Source organism: Lissotriton vulgaris, chromosome 11, assembly GCF_964263255.1.
Source record: "Lissotriton vulgaris chromosome 11, aLisVul1.2, whole genome shotgun sequence".
NCBI lineage: Eukaryota > Metazoa > Chordata > Amphibia > Caudata > Salamandridae > Lissotriton > Lissotriton vulgaris.
The window spans coordinates 128,692,253-128,714,130 of record NC_141699.1 but is presented as its reverse complement, the minus strand read 5'-3'; the positions used below and the strand labels follow the sequence as shown (position 1 = coordinate 128,714,130).

The 21,878-nt window shown below is 45.7% G+C and overlaps 1 protein-coding gene across 15 annotated transcripts in view; it reads right to left on the bottom strand.

The window, feature by feature from the left end:
- NCOR2 (nuclear receptor corepressor 2) overlaps nt 1-21,878 on the bottom strand; it is a 1,233,371-nt gene that overhangs the window by 200,265 nt on the left and 1,011,228 nt on the right. For all 15 annotated transcript variants that reach the window (XM_086942885.1, XM_086942883.1, XM_086942892.1 and 12 more), the window contains one exon: nt 18,194-18,341. In XM_086942885.1, coding sequence (XP_086799011.1) covers nt 18,194-18,341 — 148 coding nt within the window. The remainder of the gene's footprint in view (nt 1-18,193; nt 18,342-21,878) is intronic.

Sequence of the window (21,878 nt, the reverse complement as noted above, 5' to 3'; positions counted from 1 at the left end):
TGGCCCAACAAGGGAGAGGCGAAAAAGAAGTAAAGTACAGATAAAATCAGCGACAAGGGAAAAGAAGAATACAAAAAGAACCTCCACGAGTGAGATAGAGAGCTAGGAAGTGTCGGGTGGAATAAAGAGACAAGAGGGGGAATAAAGAGACATGAGGTGGAATCAAGAGACATGAGGTGGAATCAAGAGACATGAGGGGGAATTAAGAGACATGAGGAGGAATAAAGAGACATGAGGTGGAATCAAGAGACATGAGGTGGAATCAAGAGACATGAGGGGGAATAAAGAGACATGAGGTGGAATAAAGAGACATGAGGTGGAATCAAGAGACATGAGGTGGAATCAAGGCTTGCAGGGTGCAATAAAGAGGCGTGAGGCGGAATCAAGACTCGTACGGTGGAATAAAGAGGCATGAGGCGAAATCAAGACTTGTAGGGTGGAATAAAGAGGCAGGAGGTGGAATCAAGGCTTGTAGAGTGGAATAAAGGTGTACAAGGTGGAATCAAGGCTTGTAGGCGGAATAAAGAGGCAGGAGGTGAAATCAAAGCTTGCATGAGTGGGAAAAAAGTGTCATGAGGCAGAATCCAGGCTTGTAGAGTAGAATAAAGCGGCAGCAGGTGGAAACAAGGCTTGTAGGGTGAAATAAAGATGCACGAGGTGGAATCAAGGCTCGTAGGGTGGAATAAAGAGGCAGGAGGTGAAATCAAAGCTTGCAAGAGTGGAAAAAAGCGTAATGAGGCAGAATCAAGGCTTGTAGAGTGGAATCAAATGGCATGAGGTGGAAATATGGCTTGTAGGGTGGAATAAAGAGGCAGAATCAAGGCTTCTAGGGTGGAATAAAGAGGCATGAGGTGGGATCAAGGCTTGGCACGTTGGTATTCGGCAAACTCAGCAGTTGTCAGCGCCAGGTGGTGGGTTCCTAAGAAAAACTTTGAGCATCTGTACTAACAGAAAAAAACACAATCCCCCTAACTTAAGCTCAGCCATAGGCTATCCATTTAACACCGGTCATAATGCAACAATGACAACCGGTCGCCCAAAGTTGTCCCTACTCCATCAAACTCCTCGGAAAATACAAGGCTTTCTCAGAGAAAAAGACAAGAGAGTAGCATGGCAGTGTGGACAGTAGAACCTCCAACTACATCAGTATTCGGCCCGGTGAAATATACAGTACTACAGTGCAACCTTGCCTTACACTTGTCACCCAAAATTACGCTGTTACACCACGTCATGTAATTTTGTGTCATTATGCAAAAGCAAATCATGCAAATTTCGCACAGCCTTTCTACGTGTGACAAAGTACGAATTGACTGGCAACACATTGCCCTAGAAGTCTGTTAGAAAACTTGTATTGAAGAAGGTTTGCCAAAGCCACTAGGCCTCGGTTAAATGTGCTACAAGATACAATGCAAGCACGTTAGAGCAAGTCACAGTAGAGCCAACAGGAGCAAATAGAGGGCCACAGTTGTTAAGTAGTCCCTCATCCAGTTGAATGCAAGCACACAGTGAAGGTGGAAGTATACATTCGAACAGCCAACTGCATTAGGTGAGAGATGACTACTTCGCTGGATTGAGCCAAGACATAACTGAAAAAGTCTAAAGTCAATGGTTGAAATAGGCTTGTTGTAGAGAACGCATGATTGAAAGGAGCAAACCTAAAGCCCACTCTGTGTACATTGTAAGCAATAAGTAAGTCTGTCAGCTGCACTGTCAGAACTCGGCCCTAGAAAAAAACTCTATTTGGCCATGGAGCCCATCACAGTGCCGCAAGACGTTGTTCCCTTGGCAATCGGCCCCCGAATGCTGGGCCAGAGAGGGACACTAGATTTTGGAAACATTACCTTTGTTGCTTAAGTGCTTGTAGTCAGTCCTTTCTGGCACAACCAACATATATATCCTTCCCATCTCAGCAAGCAACTAACACAGTTATCGTGGTTAACACATACATTTGAGGCACAGAGGGAAGGTGACCAGTCTGAACGGAATGCTTCCTGTCGTAAAGGAGCAGTACCACATCCTGCCACTAGGCGGTGCGATTATCAGACTCTGGCAATACAAGTTAGCCAGAGCATAAAGTACCAGATAAGTCTTTCCTTGGGCTGAAGGATAGTAGAACCCTCATGTTTTTTTAGCATCCTGGACTAGGTGTCAAGCAAGAGGGTTTCAACAAGAGTGGATGGAAACCTGACAAGGTATCATCTCTTGAGCTACTGCTTCACGCAGCTTTGCTAAACACAGGGTCAGCCTCTGAGTGCAGATTTACAGGTATCCCTTTTAATCACATTGACTCATCGATGTTTCCGGCCCCTGTAAGCCGCTTGGCCCCATTCCACTGGCCAGGACGAAACAGATCAAAAGAGGAGGCTGATGTCCTGAAGATAGGTCACGATGGACAACATGGCCATGCCCTCAGTCACCCGGTCTCATGAGTCACCAAATATCAAAAGGTAAACAAGTTTGCTTGTTGGCGAACAAGGACCTCCCATTGATGCGAGAGAGAACACGTAACCTTGGAAACCCGACATGGAATTGAACGTGGGCCATACTTTTAGACAGTGCTCAGTATCATACCTAGGGCTGGAGGCAAGGATGGGTCCCACACTTAGATGTTCAGAACATACACCATCATCTGGCAAACACAATCAAAAGCTCCTGGCCATTACCGAAGGAAGGCCAGGGAGGAAGAAGAAGAGCGAACTGAAAAGGAGATAACATCAGCACGCACCAGGCACATGATTATTAATGTACAACAGTGACTTATTAATTAGGCATTGGTACAATCATTGGGTCTTACGAATATCAAGCCTGAGACGTTGCACGTAGACCGGTGATGACGTCTTGCCCAGTAGCGGGCTTCATGAATTGAACTACTTCCGTAATCTAGGACATGGACTTTGCTTGAGCCTGCGTACAAACTTGGGGACGTATTTCGGAGCCAAAATGGAGTCCACCAGAACTGAGCGGCTCACAGAAATAAAGATTCATCTGCAGGATAATACATTTGTAATCTACTTATGGGAAAGAAGAAATCTATCCGAGAACAAATGCATGTCACATATGTAGAAGAGATCCCCATGATATTCATCATGATGTTAAAAAGAAATGGACAACACAGTCTTCGTAATGTAACATGGCATCAGCTACCAAACAGCAATACAGAATTTTGTAGTGTATCTTAGATCCTAGTAATCATACCGAGGTTAGCTTTCTGAAATAAAGTAATCACTGTATACAAGAGTGAGGTTATAGAAATACTACCCATCTACATCTAGTCCATTTGTCAAAGAGAGTTGCAAGAGGTGTGAATTCTACAAAATGATGTATTTGGATGAATTTAACACTGAATGAGGGGTATAGTTCGCATGCTGGGAGTCTGCGTAAGCCCCTCTCCCACAAGACATGCACTCAGGAGCTTCCTGGACTCCCATGCCTAACCTCCTTTCAACATATTAATTTTGTATCCCTTTCTAGCTTTGGCCATCTGGTTTCACATAAGGGTTTCAAATCCCTTCCTGTAATAAGACACGATTCACCAGTGCTGGGATTTACCTTTCACTAATCACTATCACCACCTATGTTTCACTTGTCACAAACATAGTATGGGGGGACCACCACAGCAGATCACAAACGGAGATAAGCGGGGGCAGAGAATACATAGGGGCCTGAAGTAAAAAGTTGAACTTACACCCAGATACTTTACTGCAGTTTTGTTAAGTGCAAATCAGGCCCCAGTGTACACCATATAACTGTACTGTAAGGACAAGCGGGTAGACAATACAATGTGCATAATACCGCCGCAATGCCGTGCCAATGTCAGTGAGTACGCTATACAAATGTGAATGGCCTAACAATATAGGAATGCTATTGTAGGCTGTATGAACATACTACACAGAGTGAAGCAGCATCATTGACTCAATAAATAGTACACATAGTGGCCTAACCAACTATACAGAAAGCCAACCTCCCAAGTAGAACACAGCATGTCCATATATTTCTCACCTAAGATGCTACTTTCCAACTAAAAACTAAACAGAGTTTGAGTGGGAGATATATATATATTTTTTTGTAGAAGTGCAAGAAGGTAGCATCTCATTTACATCCACTACCTGGTTCATGTCTGGGTTCTAACCTGAAATATTTGTGACACTAGTATGGTGCTGTCAGGGCTACAAACCATTGTGTCTTGCCATTGAGCAAAGAGGGCACCAGTACCCACAGGATGTTAATAAATGACCCTATGCTGAGGACAGGCAGGTATGTGCGTGGATGGTCACTGTGAGGGGTACTAAGCCCGAAAAGTATGGGGAGTACGTAGTCCATTCCCAAATCCTGCCCAAATTTGAAATCGGCTGAGGTAAAAGGCTACTGATGCTTTTTTTTGGCAGGAGAGGAAACTGAGCATAAATCCTATGGATTTAGCACCACCAACTGTAGCTAAAACAATGTCAAAAGCACAGAGGGAAAGCCAACAAGCACTGTCGAAAAACGACAGTGACTGCAGAGAGAATGAGGAAAAATGTGTTAGGAATTGATTCTGAGGTAGAGATCAGCCATCCATCACTGCATTCTTCCTAAAGCCAGCGAGAAATTGAGTATAGCAGATGCAGCGAATATCTTCAAACCCAGCTGTGTCACTTCCATATTACTGGTGAACTATGCCCCAGCTATTCAGTCGAGATTGAATATGGTGAAAATTAAAATGGAACTATGTGATACAAGCCTTCAAATAGCTACTTTTGAGGCACCAGAGGCAGTAAAGGTTAAAATCATCTGGCAGGGTCGGGGTAGCAGGGCTGCTAGCCCTCCCATTATTTCAGGTAGATCTTCCTGTTTTGACCAGGGGACACCCTGTTATGACATCTTTTCAGTAAATGAATACACTCATAGCTTGGGTTGCACCATCAGATACAGGTCAATGATCTGCCAGCCTGCTCTTCAAGAAGCTCTGAATCAACGACATATGGAAATCCTACCTCCGTTTAAACCATGGGTTCAAAATATTTTTGGGAATGTAATGCCCACTAAATGATACTCTTAGAAAATACACTTTCCATCTCGCCATTTCTTCACTGATATCCTACGAGGAACTATTTCCATTTCCATGTAACGTGTGAATCGTCACAACACGACAAAAGAGACAGCGCCTTCAAAGACGTTTGATCATTGCCTAAATTGGATAATCTCATTAATAACTTCACAATTCAATGAAATCTGCAAGTTTCCAAAGATGTTACAAAAGAACCACAAACCACCAGGAGCAGAGTGAAGGACTCGGACACCGGTCTCACCTGTAAGGTTTGGTGTTTAAGTAACTGATGCTGATGAGAGAATGCTATTTGGAATGGGACACCAGCTAGGATCCAGACGGATGTAGGAACTATGAACTACGACACGGAGGACAAGTGGGATTATAGCGCTGCCCTGAAACTGTTCTAGAGAAATATTATAAAAGCAAAAATTGTTTTTTTGTGCAAATTGTAGCCACCTATAATGACCCCAGAATGATTTTCCAAATCATCAAACGTTTTTTACAGCCAGAGGCCTGCAAACAAAGTGTTCCTCCATCCCATTTCCACACGACAGTGGAAAACAATCCACTTCAATTTGAACAAACTGTCAGATCCCCCCATCCTGAATCAACTTCCATCGCCTCTTCAGCCATGAGTGTAGCACGGCTTGAGTCGTGCGATCCAATTTAACTAGCCCATATGGAGAAAACTATTCATAAAATCAAATCTGGCTCACCTCTTGATCCCTGTTCCCCCTCTAAACTTACCAAGGTGGCGCCTGCCATTAATCCACAAATCAAAGCCCTTTTTAACCTATCCTTAGAAGTGGCAAGGTGCCACTAAGCTGGAAAAAGGCACAGGTGATCTCTCTGTTAAAAAAAGCAAACACCGACCCACGCACATTAAGCAATTATAGGCCCATCTCGCTCTTTCCACACCTTGGCGAGATGCTAGAGTCCCCGGTGAACCGTCCAATTACCAGCCATGTGGAACAGAACAAGATTCTACATGGCACTCAGTCAGGCTTCCGTGCTGGTTTCAGCACAGAAATAGCTCTACTTGAAGTCACAGAATACATCAGGGGCAACCTCGACTTGGGTCAGAAGGCGGTGGTCATCTTGTAGATCTCTCAGCCGCCTTGGATACTGGGTTGCACAGGATCCTTCTACAAAAGGTGGAGCATGCGGGAGGTAAGGGCTGCGCTCTGGAATGGCTTTGCTCCTTTCTAGCAGACAGACAAAAGGTGGTCTTTCTTTCTCCCTTTACCTCCCAGTATATAGCCATAGGCTGTGGTGTTCCTCAGAGTTCATCATTGAGCCCAACCCCTTTTTACATCTATTTGGTCCCTTTAGCCTTTGCTGCACAAAGTTGGGTTACGAACATCAACTCTTAAGTAAATGTTACTCAGCTAACAAATGCTAACCTTCCATCAGCTTAATGACATTGTAATTGGGGACTTTCAGCACTGTCTTGCGTCCATTGCTCAATGGACACACAAAAGCGGTATACAACTCAACGGCAACAAAACCGAAATGTTGATGTTTGGCTCTGCTGCCCCTCTCAACGCACTGCGTCTTTAGCCATCCGACCGGGGCCCTCCTCTGCCCTTTCCACAGTTGTCAGGAATCTGGGAGTCTTGATGGGCACTGCACTTTCCTTCAAACTGCACTTCAAGTTCACCATTGCTACCTGCTTCGGTTTGTTAAAATCCCTGGGAAAGCTTTTAAAATGTCTTCCCCTAGACACTCACAAAGGGAGTATACATGTGCTAATCAACTCTAGGTTGGTTTAGGCCAACATACTGTATTTAGGTAGCCCCCAGAATCTGCTGTCACGATTGCAGCATGTACAACACGCCACAGCTAGGCTCATTTTGAATATCTCCAAATGTCAGTCTAATAGAAAAGTGCTCAAAGAACTACACTAGCTTCCAATCAATTCTAGGATAACATTCAAAATGCTCATGATCACTCACAGACCACTTTATGAGAGTGGTCCCAGCTACATCCAAGACAAGTTTAAACACTACTCTCCTGCTAGGGCACTCTGTTCTATCAACCACAACCTATTGTGCATTGTTAGATTCTGCAAAGCAAGTCCTTTTCTGTTCTGGCTCCCGGATTCTGGAATGCTCTTTCACCCTCCGTTCATGCAATCTCCAGCAAACCCTCTTCACGGCACAGTTGAAAACAGTGCCGTTTGGTTATCTATAACTTTCGATCCTACTTGACCTATGCAAGCGACAGGATGCTCCTTCTGAAGCAGCAGTTGCATTCTACAAATATCTTTTCATTCATTCATTATTCCCAGAAACCAACTTCCAAATTGGTCTCCAAAATGGCTTCCTCGATTGATGACTATTCTAGGAGTTAAACGCAAAGGGACCAAGTTTTTGATCCCATACGGGCAGGGCAGCACAACCTGTGCTGCCCGTATGGGATCAAAAACGTGGTCCCTTTGCGTTTAGTTTAATTGCAGCGCAATATGTTGGAGTGCATCTTACAACTCTTTCATAGTCTAGGAGTTAGGCACGGGCTTAGATTGGATTGCAGGGCATGGGGCAGCCAACTGTTTACCAGGGTAGTGCTAAAACTAAATATTTCTCAACAGACACTCCTCACTGCCAGATACTGGTGCAGAGAACCCTTAGAAACATCAGATATGGATCACCAGGGGAGCATGATGGCAAATGTCACTTTGCTTAGAACATCAAAAGTTTTACCACCGGCTCTGCTGTTTACGTGGCAACATCTTGCCTCTAGAAACCAAAAATAAATATGGTAACTCATTTAAATCCACTGTCACACTGGACCACAGGGCCGATTCCTAAAGAAAGCAATAACGCAAAAGAGATTTGAACGGAAAGGCCTCACCCACGTGTTTGTGGCATGCTTCCTTATCAGCCAGTCCGCCCCATCATGTTAAGATAATACTAACATGATGGTCTCAACCGGTGGGGAGGGAGAACAGAATAAATTGTAACTCATATAAGGGGTCCAGATAATAGTTTAAAATAACCTCTGTGTAAGCCCAGGTATTTCTTAATTTAGAGGGTACACAAGGCTGCGTCAAAAATACAAAAGCGGGATGCCACCTCGAGCTTATGTCTCAGGCATCCTCTCTATTTTACAACATGTCAACATGTTTAGGACGTAATAAGATCCCTTCCAAACACAAAACGCCAGGGGCCTTCGTTAGGAAGGTCAAGGTAACCCTACTGTTTTCTCTAAGGTACTTATCTGTGCATGCAGTTAAGAATAATTCTTACCTCTATCATCCAACACCTCTAGTGTGCCTAGCAACACATTCATCAAAGCCCAGGTTCCATCTGTCCACCTAAGGAGCCATTGGTGCACTTCCTCTCTTAACTCTTCCCTCTTCAACAGAGCTCTGGGCTAAACTTAAGGGGGGGCTGCTAGCACCAATGCTGGATGCAGTTCACTTTGGTGTTGCCACTATAATAGCCTACCCAGTTGGGTAATCAAGGCTGAGCACAAGTATCACTGGAAGAGACCAAAAATATGCACAGCTACGCCATTCTGTGGCACATCGATTGTGAGAAAAGGAAAATGTTCCAACACCAACCACCAAAAGTGGAAAGTATGCACAGCATGTGATCTACAACACACGCTGGAAACGTGAATAATCATTTCTACCACATAACATTATTCTGTAAATTCAAAACCTGTTTCTGTGGCATCTTGTGGCACCCTAACTCAAGAGAACCAATGCAAATCCCTTTTTGAAGGGCTAACTTAAGTATAGTTCATGCTCCACCAGATATCCTCCGTATTTTTTAAACTGTACTTGCATACCATCAACAAGGGATGGTTGAAAATACTTCTTATGCAGCAGGATGGACACCTGGAGTCACAAGTCTGCCCCATCATATTACCTCAGAGGTCTGTGTGCACATTTTGTGAGCCAAAGCGGTTATTAGGCACGTGCACTTTTAATACATGGCCTATACGTCACAAGCATTAGCAAAGCCGACAGTTATGGCGTAGGCTGTTAGCCTTTTGGCTTTGTTTATTCTTGCTTTGGCTTTGTCATGGTTTCTGTAAAATCTTTGTGGTGGGGAAGCATCCAGGGCCATACAAATATATATATATTGTCATAGTAGGCCCCCGGCACTGAAGAGAACTACTTTGTGGGCAGCTGTGCACCCTGTGAAAGAGCAGAATACCATCACTCACAATTAAGTTAATCAATGTCTGAAGTTGGCTGACACTCTAACCCATGTGATAAACCAGTAGGAAGACGAAAAACAAGAACGACAAAACAACAGACTAAAGGAAGAAGAGGGCTGGGTAAAAGCCCCTTGTAAAAATGATATGCATAATGTCAATAAAGCCAAAGTGTTTGGCTAATGCCAGACCTAGAAACTGACAGAAACCGAGGGTTTCTAAGATCTGCCAACTTTGCAGAAATCAGCGGCTTATGGTGCTAACCAATGTGAGGTGCGAGGAATTTATAGATTTTGAAAACGATAGTGGTTTAAAGGCGATTTAGTAAAATCTCAGTCAAAAGTGCATCACGTTGACGTGGGCGATTCATAAATATTTGGTGTATTTAACAGACCGTTGCAGTCTAAGACTCCTACCAGCCATATATAGAGAAAGCTTAGCACTGGGATTTACTGACGTGAACACAAGACACAGGGGAGGACTTGAATTTGGATATTCAAGCACTCTGGGATTGGACAGACACTGCTGCACAGATAAAGTGTCATCACCGGTCCATCATTCAAGTGTGAGATGAACTTGATCTACTTTGCAATAGGTGAAAAGAGAATGTCTGCACTTGGAATGCCTGCATGCATGTATTTTATCTGCACAAGACCATAGTTAAAATAAATTGTGTGGACATTCAGATTTGACATACACGCGCAACACAATTTCTCAACACATTATGTGATGCATTTACACTTTGGTTATTGTGTGCCAAGCTTTAAGTGGAATGAGCCCTCACTCAGCCTCAATTGCAATTGAGCAAAGCAAAAGCTGATGCTAGAAACAATAACGAGTCCGAAGCCCAATGGAATTAATTGTTAAAGGGTTCGAGTGAACCACTGACCTCTAACAGAAGCTGCCATGAGAGGATGCCAGTGAAATGAGCATGAGCAATGCTTCCTCCATCTGCTAGGTAGGTAGGGTCCAAGGAGTGACTGCATCACCACACACACACAGTGAGGATCCTGCCCTTAGCTTCAGGCAGTGCTCTTAACTGCCTGCTGTTGTATATCACTCCATCATCTTACTACTTGCCTCTACTGGGCATCACTGAAACTGAAGATTCATGGTATTGGCTGATAGCTGGACTGAGATTACACCCACTTGCAACCTTTAGCCAAAGTACAAAAACTGCTAGATTCCACCACTTACAGGCTGCCAGAAGACGACATGTCAGCTCTTTATAAACCTTTATAAATATATTAAGAGTCTTTTGTTCGCTCATACAATTGTGGGATTATCGCACACTATTTGACATTCGTGTTCAGCATGTGATCGCAGACATCCACAACAGCTTCAACACTAGACCCTCCCGACAGCTGCCGACACCGCAGACTCACCACCCCCCAGCCTCACCAACCTCCTGCTCTCCTGGACTCACGTCAGCGACACCATCAAAAACATGGACACATGAACACCATCCACTCCGGCACACCATCCTACCCTCACCATATCTTCAACAAAGCAAACCGCATCATTGCACCCCAACTCCGGAAGATCATCAACAGCTCCTTCGAGACCGCCACCTTCCCGGAAAGCTGGAAGCACGCCGAGATCAGCGCCCTACTTAAGAAACCCACAGCGGACCCAAGGGACTTCAAGAACTTCCGGCCCATCTCCCTGCTCCCGTTCCCAGCGAAAGTCATCGAGAAGATTGTCAACAGGCAACTGACCCACTTCTTCAAGGAGAACAACATCTTGGACCAGTCCCAATCTGGATTTCGCAGCAACCACAGCACCGAAACCGCCCTAATCGCTGCCACTGACGACATCAGGACCCTGCTGGACAACAACCACGGCACTCATCCTCCTGGACCTCTCGGCCGCCTTCGACACCGTCTGCTACCACACCCTACGTACACGCCTCCACGACGCAGGGATCCACGACAAAGCCCGGGACTGGATCACCTCCTCCCTCACCGACAAAACCCAGAGGGTCCGCACCACCATTCTGATCTGAAGCCAACAAGATCACCGGGGCGTACCCCAAGGATCATAACTCAGCCCAACGCTTTTCAACGTCTACATGGCACCGCTCCCCAACATTGTGCGATCGCACAACCTCAACATCATCTTTTATGCCGATGACACCCAGCTGATCCTCTCACTCACCAAGGACCCCACCACCGCCAATACCAACCTCCACGAAGTAATGAAGGCATTCGCCGAATGGATGAACAACAGTCACCTGAAGCTAAACTCAGACAAGATAGAGGTCCTCATCCTCGGTTCCACCCCCTGCGCCTAGGACGACTCTTGGTGGCCCGACGCAATGACACCCACCGACCACGCACGCAACCTGGGCTCCATCTGGACTCATCACTCTCAATGACCCTACAAATAAACGCCGCCTCCTCCTTCTGCTTCAACACCCTCTGCATGCTTCGCAAGATCTACAGTTGGATCCCCACAGGAACCAGAAGGACGGTCACCCAGGCCCTCGTCAGCAGCAGACTGGACTACGGCAATGCCCTCTATGCAGGAACAACGGGCAAACTCCAGAAAAGACTACAACACATACAGAACGCCTCCACATGCCTCATCCTTGACATCCTCCGCCACACCCACATCACAGCTCACCTGAGAGACCTGCACTGGCTCCCAGTCAACAAGAGGATCACTTTCAAGCTCCTCACCCACGCTGACAAAGCACTCCACAACACCGGGCCAGCATACCTCAACAAACGACTCACCTTCTACACCCCGAACCGCCAGCTTCGCTCTGCTGACCTCGTCCTCGCCACCGTTCCACGCATCCACTGGACGACCACCAGCGGCGGATCATTTTCCTACTTCGCCGTCAAGACATGGAACACCCCCCACACCCACCTGCGACAGACCCAGTCCCTGCTGACCTTCAGGAGACGTTGCAAGACCTGGCTGTTCGAGCGGTAGCTACAGCCCTCCACCCCCACAGCGCCTTGAGACCCTCACTGGTGATTAGTGTGCTCCACAAATGCTTGATTGATTGATCCTAGATCACCTCTCGGCACAGAACTACAGTACCTCTTTTTTATCAGGCGCTTACAACCTTTTTACTGATGTACATACTTATTGTACAATTTTTCTATAATGATATACCATTTTGTAATTCTTGACTGTAGCCAACTATTTTTGGCAATATCTGGTAATTTTGAAACCTCTGTAACTACCCATTGAACAACATATGTCTACCGTAAACTGTTATAGCACATCTGGGTACTGTCCACGCTATATTAAACGCATAAAATATGTGCCCGTTTTCAATACTTTGTGGGAAGGAGGTAGGATTGGGTAGCTAAAGAGTATATGGACCCAGTAAAGCCCGCACGCCTCATGGACCCCAGGGTTACCACTCCACTGTCCTCCGCTGTTCAACTCACCCTAATCCTATATGCAGAACCACTGGAATGCGAATGTGCGGCCGCTGCAATGTTTGCATGAATATAGATTTGCTGCATTTGCAACATAATCCATAAACTGCCGTTTTAACAACAAAAACATGTTTCTAGCTCAAACGGTTCAAATATTACTAAAAATGCAGCAACGTGTTTCTATGCAGTGTAAGGCTCTTTGCAAAGCTGGAATGGTCACCTTGCTGTTGCTTATTACTATGTTTGGGTGTTAAACTGGTGCTAGTGAGGTGCAACCAACGCCCAGTTAGTGTTACCAACTTGAAAAATGATGACACAATGAAGTAATACTATTACAAAATGTCCCGCATAATTTGCCTTTTCTTGCTACATAATTTACCCTAAAGCATAATTGGGCTCATCTCCTGCCCCATAATTTCAGTGGCCCTGCCTATACCGGACCATTCCAAACCCTTCTCGTTTTCAGCAAGGGTCTAAATAATTGGGCGGAGCCACAGGGGAGAAGAAAGAGACCCCGTCACTGGTGGTGGGCTGCACCACTGGAGGAAGTGGGCACCCGCGGCAATGCTGGTGGGCTGCAACGCGTGGGGGTGGAGGGGGTGAATTAGTGGTGAACAGTGCCACTAGGGAAAGTGAGTGACAGCGCCACTAAATTAAGTGGGCAACCCTGGCATCTTTTTTTCCCTTTTAAACAAATTAAGCACTGCAAGGATCTGTCGTGTTCCTAAATAAATAGGAGGAAGCCCTGACCAGGCAAAAGAACATGGAATTTTAAGTATATTGTAATTACGAACAATATACTAAAGGGATCTCATAACGAATTTTTACAGGCTCAAAGTGCTGGAATCTGAAGGTGGCAGTAGACATCAACTGCTGCCTCGTGGTGTTTTGTATTTTCTTTTGCTGTCGCTGTTGGTAGTTCTGTGGGCTGAAGCATCAAAAGGCTCCTCGGTGGCAGAAAAGTTGACCTGCTGGTACTGTGAAAAAGAAAATAACGTAAAGGAAACGTCTGGAGACCTCTGACCCCAGTGGTGGACCCCTTTCCTCAATCAAACGGCCGCCCGGGGTCCCCGAGAGAGCTCGCGGGGACGCTCTCCGGAAGTGCGTATTTACAGGAAGCGCGCGTCACACCAGCGGCTCGTGCCACACACGCAATTCTCGCCCACGACGAAGAGTGTTCACAAGCGAAAAGTTAATTTTAAAGACGGTGTCACCCACAATAAGGGCGAAGCTGTACCCGTGCCAAAAAGTTGTTTTTATAACCTGTGTATCCGGGTAGAGCCGCTTGTTGCCAAAGCAGAGCGGGCAGGAAGAGGCGACCTTTAGCCGAGTAGCAGTTAGGGAGCGCGCCGGGGGCTGAACGTGCCTCTGTGGAAACACTGACAGGCTGTGGGCGCTGCCAGGACCGCACCTTCCCGAGGGAGGGGCCGCACTTACTGTTCTGCTTATATACGAGCCCTACCGGCACGTCTCGGGAACCCGGCCCTGCTTATTTATATACAAAACAAGACAGTTCTCATACACCAAGCATTGGCAAAGCCAAAAGGCCTCGCCTTATGCACCTGTATTGGCTCTGTCAATGTGTTATTGCCATGTTGTACACCAGCGTGGCTGCTGTTCTACATGGCTAAAACTTAATGGGGGTAAGGGTGAGTGGCGTGGCATGGAGTATCGTAGAATGGTGTGGCGAAAGTGTCATGGCATTGAGTGTAGTAGAGTGGCATCGCATAGAGTGTCGTGGAGGGAGTAGATTGTTGAAGAGTGGAAAGGCGCAGAGTGGAGAGGTATAAATCAGAGTGGTGTAGAGTTAAGTTAAGTAACATGGAGTCAGAGTGGAATGGAGAAGAGTATTGTAGAGTAGATTTGTTGAGTGGAGTAGTGTGTCATAGAATGTAGTAAAGTGCATGGAAAGGCATGGAGGGTGGTTGCTTGGAGCATCACAGAGTGGAGAAAATAGTCTCAGAGTAGACTTGTATAGTGTAGCAGAGTTTAATGGAGCAGAGTGTCAGAGAGGAGTGTTGTGGATTGTAATGTCGAAGAGTGGAGTACAGTGGTATAGAGTGAAGTGGTCCACAGTAGACTGTTGTAGAGAGTATAGTGGTGCAGGGGAGAGTGGCGTTGAATGCAGTGGTGCAGAGTAGATTACTGTGTCATAGAGTGAGTGCAGTAGTGAGGCATTGTGTGGTGCATAGTGTAGTGGCGTAGAGTACATTGGCTTATTTGGATACAGTACAGACACTCAGGAGACCGGTCCTGCTAATGTACGAAGAGTACAGGCACTTCTCGTAGAGGTCATTCCTGCTTATTTATCTACAGTGCTGAGACTTCTCAGGAGACCAGTCCTGCTTATATACCAAGTGTAGGGCACTTCTCCGGAGACCGATCCTGCTTATATATGAAGAGTAGAGTAAAGGGACTTCTCTGGAGACAGGTCTTACTTATATACGAAGAGTAAGGGCACAAGTGCCCTTATTTAGGTCAGTCCTGCTTATTTATGTACAGTACAGACACTTCTCAGGAAACCAGTCCTGCTTATATACAAAGAGTAATGACACTTCTCAGGACACTGGTCCAGCTTATTTAAGTGCATTACTGGCACTAACACGGAGACTGATCCTGCCTATTTATGTACAGTACAGACACTTCTTGGAAACTAGTCCCGCGGATGTATGAACAGTACCAACGCATCTCAGCTGACCAGTCCTGTTTATATATTAACCGTGCAGGAAATTCTTGGCAGACCAGTTCTGTTTAGACAGAAACAGTTCAAGCAATTCTCGGGAGACCGCTCCTGCTTAAGTTTGAACAGTACAGTTAGTTCTCAGTAGACCTGTCCTGCTTCAATACATAGAGTACGGGTACTTCTCAGGAGACTGGCCTTGCTTATGTACAGTACGGATACTTCCAGAAGAGCGGTCCTGCTTATAGCAGTATGGGTAGTTTTCTGCAGACCAGTCATGTTTACGTATCAACAGTAGAGGCACTTCTTGGCAGTCCAGTCCTGGTGAGATATATCAATAGTAAAGGCATTTCTTGGAAGACCTATCCTGTTTATATAGGAACAGGACTGGTACTTCTCGTCAGTCACGCCCTGCTTATGTATGACCAGTACCAGAACGTCTCGGGAGACCAGTCCTGCTTATATAAGAACAGCACAGTCATTTCTCAGCAGATCAGTCCTGCACATAATTGAACAATACTAGTAAATCTCAATAAACCTACCCTGTGTCTATATGAACAGTACCAGATTGTCTCGTCAGACCAACCCTGCTTATATATAAACAGGAGGGATACTTCTCGGCAGACCAGTCCTGCTTACATATAAACAGAACCGGCAACTTTAATCAGACCAGCCCTTCTTACATGTGCACAGTACCGCCCATACACAGCAAACCAGCCTAGTTTATATATACATAACAAAGGCACTTCTCTGCAGACCAGTCCGGCTTACATATGAACAATACCCACAACTCTCAACACTCCAACCGTGCTTCAATATAAACAGCACCAGCAATTCAGCAGAAAAGCCCTGCTTCTTCATGATTAATACTGGCATGTCAGCCGTACTTGCACATATGTTTGTTCTAGACAGCAGCAGCCTTCCTTAGCAGACCACTACTGCTTTTATAGAGCGAAGGCTCTTTTCCAAAGACAAGTTCTGCTTTTAACTGCAGGGGATCAGCACATCCACTGCAGACTACCCCAATTTTATATTTATAGACAATACAGGGACTTCTGTGCCTTACGTTTCATGGTCATGGCCAGGTTCTGCATGCATATGGTTCGAATCTACACTTCTCTGCACACAGGATCTGCTCTGAATGCAACGCTACTTTCACTTGTTGGCAAATTAGCCATGGATCGTAACAAATCTTTTAATGCAGCCAAGCCTAGCTTTTAATGGCAAGGTAACAGCACTTCTTGGTTTAACTGCCCCGCTTTTACAGGCTCACCTGCTGTTTGATCTGAAACAACAACTGTATTACTTAGGCGCGTAAATCAATCCAGTGCCTTACAGTAAAAAAAAAAGTCCTTCAGAACACATTGCCTCGTACACCACGTGCTCCAGAGCCGCACACTGTGATACCTTGCAAAACTGTTTGTTCTGTACCAAGCAACCCGATGTCCACAAAGCGCTGCATATTATCGGTTTAATCTTTTAGATACTAGAGATATGGGGGTCTATCTTCCCATGTCTGCAGCTCCTCCAAGTGGAACCCCTTATCTCCACAATGGAGACAGGACAACATGTACCTCAAATTAAAAGAAGCATCGGCAGAGGAAATATGTCTTGCGCTAACTGCTGCCCTCTTGGATTTGGCCATGCTTATTTAGTTTGCAAATGGTGTTTGTATGAAGGGACACAATGTATGAAAACTAGTATTGTCTAAAGGTCAAAAGGTAATTTTATTTAATGTGCAAGCACACGCTGTACCAGTATCCCTGGAACTTATGCGGATGAGCACACTGGGCAAGGGCAGAAAGCCATCATTCACAGTCGGGTTAGATCATGCCTGAAGTTGGCTAACATTGTGCCCCATTCCGTATGTGTGGTGGGCGGAAGCAAAATGAGAATGACACCACATCAGACCAATGGATGAAGAGGGCTGACTGAAAGCCCCTGTCAGTACGCGTGGTACATACATTTTTGATTAAAAACATAAGTGGCTAAGACCAGACATAAAAAGATCCTCAAAGACACGCATCTTCCTTGACATTTGAATAAACACACCTTTTTCAGGAGAACAATCCTTGACATTTAAATAAGCACACCTTCTTCAGGAGAACAATATTAAGGTTTATCCTATACCCTGCCCGATGCATAAGGCATAAGAGCACCTCTTCCTCCCTCTCAAGAGTTTGTTTGTTAGTTGACGTCTTATTTGATGGCAGGCTATCTCCCAGTACTGCGCATTGCTTCTCGGTGATTGACTGGTCCCCCGCCTCCAGTTCTATCAAGTGTACTATAACTGTGTTTCCTTCTTTCTCTTCCATGTACCCACACCCCAAAGCACTAGGAGACCATGTAGGGTGGGTCGTGAGAGTTTACAAAAATCACAAATAACAAATCGTTTACTCCAACTGCAGTTACTTACATGAACTGCAGTGAAACAGGGCTACAGGCAGTGATTTTAAAGGGTGGCAGAGCGGCTGGCATCGATGAATGTACAACCGATGTACTGAATACACGCATTTCAATTTCCCCAACGATGTACTATTGTGAATTAACCTGGCACACGGGGAGCGGTGTAAACATTCGATATTTTCTGCTCTCAATAGAGCAAGGTGGCCAATCACAAAATGGTGCACATGCGAGCACAGTTTTTCAAATATAGCAACCAAGCACTTTCAGGAAAGGGTCACAGCAGCCCATCCAGCTTTAAGGACATCCCACTTCCTTGCAGGTCACCTGGATATGCTAGAACGCTGCAATGGCCAGTATGGCGTGGAGCACACCTCATCATCACCATGTCGGTCTGCTCAGCCCACAACATTCCTAAAACAGTTTATAGCACATCTACAGAGGATGAGTCTGAATTTAACTGTGAGCAGCGTGTATGAATGAACATCGGACACATTCGGCATTGAAGCATCTTACCTTCAGCTTCCTCTGGCATTTCCTCCTCATTGCCACTCATCCCCGATGCCTCCATCTCCTCATCTTCGGTGGCAGGAGGAAAAGAGACTTCTTCGCTTTGGGCTTCAGATGCCTTTTTCTTCTTCCGTCGGGCATTCCTTTCTTTCTCCTGTCGGATACAATACATAGAATGAAAGCTTAATGATGGCAACTGTGATACAACCAGATCACTGGTTGTTTCTTGAGAATTTGTGGGGTATTCAATCTGGGTTCTGCACACATTGCTCAGAGAAGAGGAGAGGTTGGGTGGTGAAGCCTGCGATTAATGGAATAACACTGGTAAGGCAAGTCTTTCACAAAAATGGTCATTGTCTACAAATTGACTTTCATATTTGGAATTTACAGGCACCTAATTCATGAGTGGGATTTTAAGACTTACTTTAAAGCCCAGTTGCTAGCGCAAGGGCTGTACATTCATCTTTTACAAATCTTTACAGAGGTCAAACAAAGAAGCGAACAATCAAGGAACCACTAGGGTGTCTGCACGCAACCCTAGTCCAAGAGTCACCTCTGGCTTGCAGAGGACAGAGAAACCAACATATGGACGAGCATTAGTTAAGGGTGGTTTATTATTGTGGTAGAACTGCCATGAGCGAACTGTAAACACCAGAGTTCTAATCCCAATATCTAGGTTTCATGATAAACTGTGGGATATTGAGTTGACTCTTCACCTTCACGGTATGCTGGGAGCACCTTCATTCTAATCGCAGCCTTTGAACACCATATACATGCCTTTGCACTATAGATCATTTATCTGGGAGGTCCAGTTATCAACCACTCATACAAAGTCCAGAAAATGTATAACAGACGCCTTCTCCATGGAGCAGCCATGCACTCTTCAAGCCCTTTACAGTTTCAGCCTTAATCTCGCCAATAAAGGTGCTTACAGCCAGGCACAAGTACTTGTGTGTAAGGTAAATGGTGGTAGCGAGTGCTGGTGGATGACAAAACAACCAAGTGAGGGCACATTTGGGCTGTGCTGGATGTATGATCGTAGTTCTGTCTCAATGTTTTTTGTTGTATGAGAGCGTGTGGTTTGTCCTGGTAGCAAATGTGAGCATGTGGTAAAAGGAAACATGAATAAATGTCAGAAGGTAGAGATGTAATCAAGCAGGTGGTATTGGCTGCGGTCCACAATAAATACTTGGAAGAAGAGATAGAACACTCCAATTGCACAGACTTGCAGTACATTTGTTCTGCTATCTATTCTGTGAGAGAGGGCAGGACAAAAGCCATGCAGTGCTTAGCAGTGGGAAACTGTGGTGATCAACAGATGCAGACATGTTCTCGATAAGAGTGGAGGAGTGTGAATGTTTTTTGTGGGTATCCATGTTTTTGGTAGCGTGTAGTTGAGTACTTGGACTAAAACCTTTAATCTTCACTTAAACCATTCTTGCTTACACCCGTTACCCGCATCGTGTTTAGGGTCGAGCCAGTGAGTGCATGTTTCTCGCTTGCGAGAAACTCTTCTATTCAGAAAAGGGCTTGGAGGCCGCCCATTGCTTACCATCTGTTGACCTGCATGGCACTCTACAGACTCGTAACTAATCAAGGTAGGCCTAACATCAGCTCCCTTACTCTCTGGAGAGCAGGGACCAAGCACTAATTGATTCGACTTAATCAGTACCCGTTCGCTGCACTCGACACGATTGAGGTACTATTTTGTTCTTTTAACTTTTAGTTCCTTGCAAACAGAAGGCATTTGACTGGTAAAAACGTGCCCAGCAGGACAAACAAAATTGGAAAGAATGATCTGCTATAGTTAACTTTAATTGATTTTGCCAAGTCTTCTTTTTTACTTTGCACTCATGTATTATTCTGTTTCTGATCATGGGAGCTGCTCTCAAAAGATGAGGATTATATTATTGCAAAGCGATATTGTTTCTTTTGTATATGTAATTTCTGAAATGGTGCGTCAACACATAATCCTGCAGTAACCCCAATCTACCTCACTCCAATCTGCCCCACTTTACCCTACACCAATCCGCTCCACTCGATCCTATCCACCCCCCTCCAATCCATAGCAATCATCCCAAACCACTCCAATCTGCCCAACCCGCCCCACTCCAAGCCAAAACAATCGGACCCACTCCTAGCCAAAACAATCGGCCCCACTCCAAGCCAAAACAATTGTCCCAACTCCAATCCGCCCCAATCCAATCCACCCAAATTCAATCTACCTCACTTCAGTCCACCACACCCCTCCCTGGTCCAGCCTACCCAATCTACCTCCCCCCTACATTCCACCACACTCCAATCCTATTCTCCCACACTCCAGTTCACCCAGCTCCACTCCAATCCAATCCACACCCTCCACTCTGATTCACCCCAAACCACCCTACTCTAATCCAATCCACCCCACCACAAACCAATGAATTCACCCCATTTCAATCCACCCCACTCCAATCCAATCACCCCACTCAATCCAACCCACTATACCGAATCCAATCCACCCCACTGCCTCAATCCACTCCAACCCACTCTACCCTATTCCCCTCCACTCTACGCCACTCCACTCCACTCCACTCTGACACTTCTGCCACGGAACTCTACGACACTCTACTCCCCCCACCCCCCCCCACTCCACTCTACTGCACTCCTCCACCACCCCACTCCACTCGAGGACACTCCATGCCATCAACTTTTAGGCATGCTGAACAGCAGCCACACACATTGACAGCATGCCAAAACCATATTGCCAAAGCCAATAGCCTTGTAAAGGCAAGATCTATTGCCTTTGCCAATACTTGTTAATTCCTTGATTCTCCGTCCCGCTGTGTTTTCAAGTTTCCATTGACGACAGTTCTCTAAAGGACAGCTCAGCAAATGTAGCTGCTTCTCTGGACAGTTCTCTACTTCTTATCTGCAAAGTCCCTTTGTTGATTAATACTGAGAACCCACCGGGCACCAAGTAAGCATCACGCTAGGGCAGGAAGGGACGAGGGCACTTATTTCTGTGAAGCCTTGGCATACGCTTCAGGCTCCATGCACTCTCTCCCGAGCCTCTGCAGCCCACGCAGGCTCCAGTTGGCCAGCTCATAGAAATGTGACCTTCACTCTACTTGGAGCTAGCTCAACTAAGTGCACAAAATCAAAACAAGGACATTGCTTGGATTGCTGTCAAGCCTTCTCTTCTTAATCCACTTCCCCCTTCCAGGTGCTGGGAACCGCTATATGCCAGCGGTCTGAGCAGGAAGGCCAGAATCACACACAACAGTTCGCCTCAATTTCCTAGCATTTTTTAGAGAATGTCAGTTTTCCTCGGATGTCTAAGTAACTATCGCCTCAATACTCTTCGGGGACACAGAGGTTAATAGAAGACGTGATAACAATTCTGGCATCAATATTATGCGTTTAAATACACTCTAACTTTCAAAGCGAGGGGCAACGATACTCATGATAAAAGACAATTCTATGACCTGTCACTCAAACATTTTGCACTAGGGAGAGATGTGCAGAAAGTAAGTCATAGAATGTTCTCTCTAGAGCTGTAAAACATATTTCACAGGCAAGAAGGGAGCCTGTGTTGGAAGTCGGAGCCTTAGTAAGCGCTCACACTCCTGCCGCTCGTCCCTACTCCAGACCCATCCACCTTTAAGCTGTCTTCAACTTCCTGTTCACCTACCTGTACGCATTTACTTTCACT